At 36.4% G+C, this 3,745-nt stretch overlaps 1 protein-coding gene across 1 annotated transcript in view; it reads left to right on the top strand.

Moving 5' to 3' along the window:
• Positions 1–823: 823 nt before the first annotated feature.
• lrig3 (leucine-rich repeats and immunoglobulin-like domains 3) overlaps positions 824–3,745 on the top strand; it is a 45,732-nt gene continuing 42,810 nt past the window's right edge. The window contains exon 1 of the mRNA XM_016452180.1: positions 824–1,210. Coding sequence (XP_016307666.1) covers positions 1,032–1,210 — 179 coding nt within the window. The 5' untranslated portion in view covers positions 824–1,031. The remainder of the gene's footprint in view (positions 1,211–3,745) is intronic.

Below are 3,745 nucleotides of genomic sequence, written 5' to 3'. Positions count from 1 at the left end.
GGTTTCTTGCCATGCTGCGGACGCAAGCTTCAGACGAAGAAGTGAATGATGTGTGCTCCCGGCGCCTATTTATTCTACTGGTGGTGGATGAGGAGATACCCCCTGACAATGTAAAGCGCTTTGAGTGCCTAGAAAAGCGCTATATAAATGTAATGAATTATTATTATTATTATTATCATTGTAGGTACGACGGCTAATCAAAATGGTACTTGCGCTTATCCGGATTGTTCAAAATTGCTTAAAACTAAAAGATTACGTTCTCTCGCGCGAACTCATTCGGGAGTGGCGACTTTCCACGTATTCCCACCTTCTGAGCCTGCTCGCCTGAAGTTATAGTTGATTGCTTTTCGGCTGGATATCAACACACCTGTTAACGTAAACTACGCCAGAGCGCGTACACACCTCACGCACCGGATGCCGTGCGCGCGCACAAAGCAGTTGGACATAGTGCTGTATTAGAGGTAAAATATGATATAAATACTGTTCGGTTTCTGGCACAAACCGATCGTTTCGTGTCTTAGGACATCAATGTGTCGTCACGAGCCGCAGGGTTTAATTTGGATTTGTCTGTGTGTGTTTTTTTTACTCTCATAGATTTTGTTACCATTGCCATGCATTATACGACTGACAGACTGCAACAGTTCTACAGACAATCATCATTTGTGTTCTACTGAAGAAACAAAGTCACCTACATCTTGGATGCCCTGGGGGTAAGCAGATAAACATCACATTTTCATTTTTGGGTGAACTGTCCCTTTAACCGTATCCGTCTCTGCACTACATTACCCAGAATCCCTCTCGCGGTGGGAGCGCGCGCCGCGGAATGCTGCTCGGAAAAAAAGTTCCTCAGAGATGGAGCGGACGCTGAGGCGCTGATATCTGCACTTTTACACATGATATTAATCGCGAAAAGGAGATTAATTTGACGCGGACCCGCCAAGAACTTCGCCCTCTAACATATTCGCGCGGATTTAAAACTTTTACGGATCGATTTCGCGAACTTTTTGATTAGTTCTTGTCTCCGGGTGAAAATGCCGCAGCCCGTTCGCGCTGTGAGCTTCGTGCTGCTCGTGTTTCACGTTACGGGATTTATTCGCTCGGAACCGGAGCCGTGTCCGTCTCGGTGCTCGTGTGCGGGATCTGTGGCGGACTGCAGCGGCTTGAAGCGCGGCGGGATCTCGGAGCGTCTGCCCGCGCGGATCGCGCGTCTGTGAGTGTTTTTACCTCAGATCCTTTGTGTGTCTAAACATCCAGCTAAACATTCGCTTTCATAGATTCAGCTGCAGCTACACACGAGGAAAAACACACAGCGGAGAAAACCATGACTGAAGCGTTAGTGAACTGAAAAACAGCCAAAACAAACACGACTGAACGTGTAAATAGAAGCTAGCTAACGCTAGTCACACACACGATGTCGAGTTAGTTTGATTCTGCTTTGTTTTGTTTTGTGTGTGTGTGTTTAAAGGCCCTAAATCTAAACAAAACCACAAATTCCAAATATTTTCTCATGTTCTGTGTTGAAAACGATACAAATTCTTGTAGGAAGAGAAACGAAATCATGTTTTGATCAACATTATATTATATACAAGTTGATTTTGTGACTAAAAAAATAAAATCAGTGGTTGTCATTGGTCAAAACACTCTAAAATGATTTTTCAAAGTTATAAATGAATATTTTTGGACATGTTTTTGTTGAAAATTAACATAAATAAATAGTTATTTATTTTTGACACGTGTGTTGATTTATTTATGTCCCGTCTTTTGGAAATAATGTTTATTTTTTATTTTTGGACGTTTTTTTCTTAATATTTATTCATTATTTAACTTTTTTTTTTTTTTTTTTTTAAAGAGTTTTTTTTTTTTTTTGGCGTTTTTTTTTTAATTTTTTTTTATTTTTTAACTTTTTTTTTTTTTTTTTTTTTAAGTAGTTATTTTTACTTTTGGACACTTTTTTTGTTTTTTTTTACATGTTTTTTATTGGAAATTATTTATTTTTATTTTTGATTGGAGTTTTTCTACTTTCTTTGTATTTCTTTGTGATTGTTTGTGAAATTTATTTGGAATTTAAAATCCAAATATATTGATGATCTGTGTTGTAAATAGACAAACTCTTTGTGGAAAGAGAAATTAAATCATATTTTGAGCAACAAATAATGAGAACAAAAAAAAAACATGTTCATAAATAAATAGTTTCCAACAAAAAACATTCCAAAAATACGATCAAATAATTTGACAAAATAAATAAGTGTTAGTCATTTATGTCAAAACACACAAAAAAATGATTCTTCGAAGTTGTAAATAAAAACAAGATTATTTAAGTTTTTCTAGTTCAAAATGTCATGTTAAATGAATGCGTTGCTTGCCATTTCTTTGTGAAATTTACTAGCAATTTTTGTAAAAATTTAAATTGCATTGCGTTCACAAAGAGTGGAATGAAGTGATCGTCTTGTAAGAGACTCCGGCTCCTTCGAGATGTTGGTTTGAAGGAGAACGAGAGTCCTCGGGGCTTCCAGGGGTTCAGGAGGTGATGCTAATTTATGAGCAGCTCTGCAGCACGTTCACGCATTAAACTGCCTGAGCTTTTGTTTTCCCCGGGCCCATTATTTCTGCTGAATTAGCAGCTAAACCCAACCAGAGATGGAAGCAATTAGGAGCCGATGTGTAGAAAGAGAGAGGAGAGAGGGAGGCCTGAAGTTTTTGGCTGTGGAGGGCTCTCGCTGCCAGAATGGAATAATAGAAGGAAAAAGCTGTTCATGATTTACATCTGGAGAGAGCCGAGGGTTTTTTCAGTGCTGTGGAGAGTTTGAGACGGCAGCTGCTGTTTTACACCACTTTAGTTTCATAGTTAAGCTCTGAACCCACGCACACCTTTTACTCCGTCTTTAATTGATCAGTCAGTATTAATATAAGTGGAAAAACATGCTAAAAAATAGATTTAATACCAGCATTACCAAAAGGTATCGCGTGTGTGTGTTTTTGACATGTTTTATTTTGGAAAATAAAATAAATAAATAGTTATTCTTTTTTTTTTTTTTTTTTGGACTTTTTTTGTTGAAAATTAAAATAAATAAATAGTTATTTATTTTATTTTGGACATTTTTTGGGTTGGAAATTAATAATATTTGACACATTTTTGTTGGTATTTATTTATTTATTTTGGAAATAATTTATTTATTTTTATTTTTGGACACTTTTTTTGGAATTTATAATTTTGTTTAGTACATGTTTTTTTATTAGAAATTATTGATTTTTATTTTTGGACGTACTTTGTTGGAAATTGCTTATTTATGTTTATTTTTAGACTTTTTTGTAAAGTATTTAATATTATGTTTGGGACAAGTTTTTGTGGGAAATGATTATCTATCTATCTATCTCTCTATCTATCTATCTATCTATCTATCTATCTGTCTATCTATCTACCCACCCACCCATCCATCCATCCATCCATCCATCTACCTACCTACCTACCTACCTACCTATCTATCCATCTATCCTACCTACCTACCTACTATCTATCTACCTATCTACCTACCTACTATCCATATCTATCCATCTATCCATCTATCTATCTACCTACCTACCTACCTACCTACTATCCATCTATCCATCTATCCATCTACCTACCTACCTACCTACCTACCTACTATCTATCTACCTACCTACTATCCATCTATCTATCTATCCATCTACCTACCTACCTACTATCTATCTATCTATCTATCTATCTACCTACCTACCTACCTAC

The sequence above is a fragment of the Sinocyclocheilus anshuiensis genome, unplaced genomic scaffold (assembly GCF_001515605.1).
Source record: "Sinocyclocheilus anshuiensis isolate Anshui unplaced genomic scaffold, SAMN03320099.WGS_v1.1 scaffold1543, whole genome shotgun sequence".
In the NCBI taxonomy this organism is placed as follows: Eukaryota; Metazoa; Chordata; class Actinopteri; order Cypriniformes; family Cyprinidae; genus Sinocyclocheilus; species Sinocyclocheilus anshuiensis.
The sequence above is the reverse complement of the archived record's forward strand: the minus strand, read 5'-3'. Positions and strand labels throughout refer to the sequence as shown.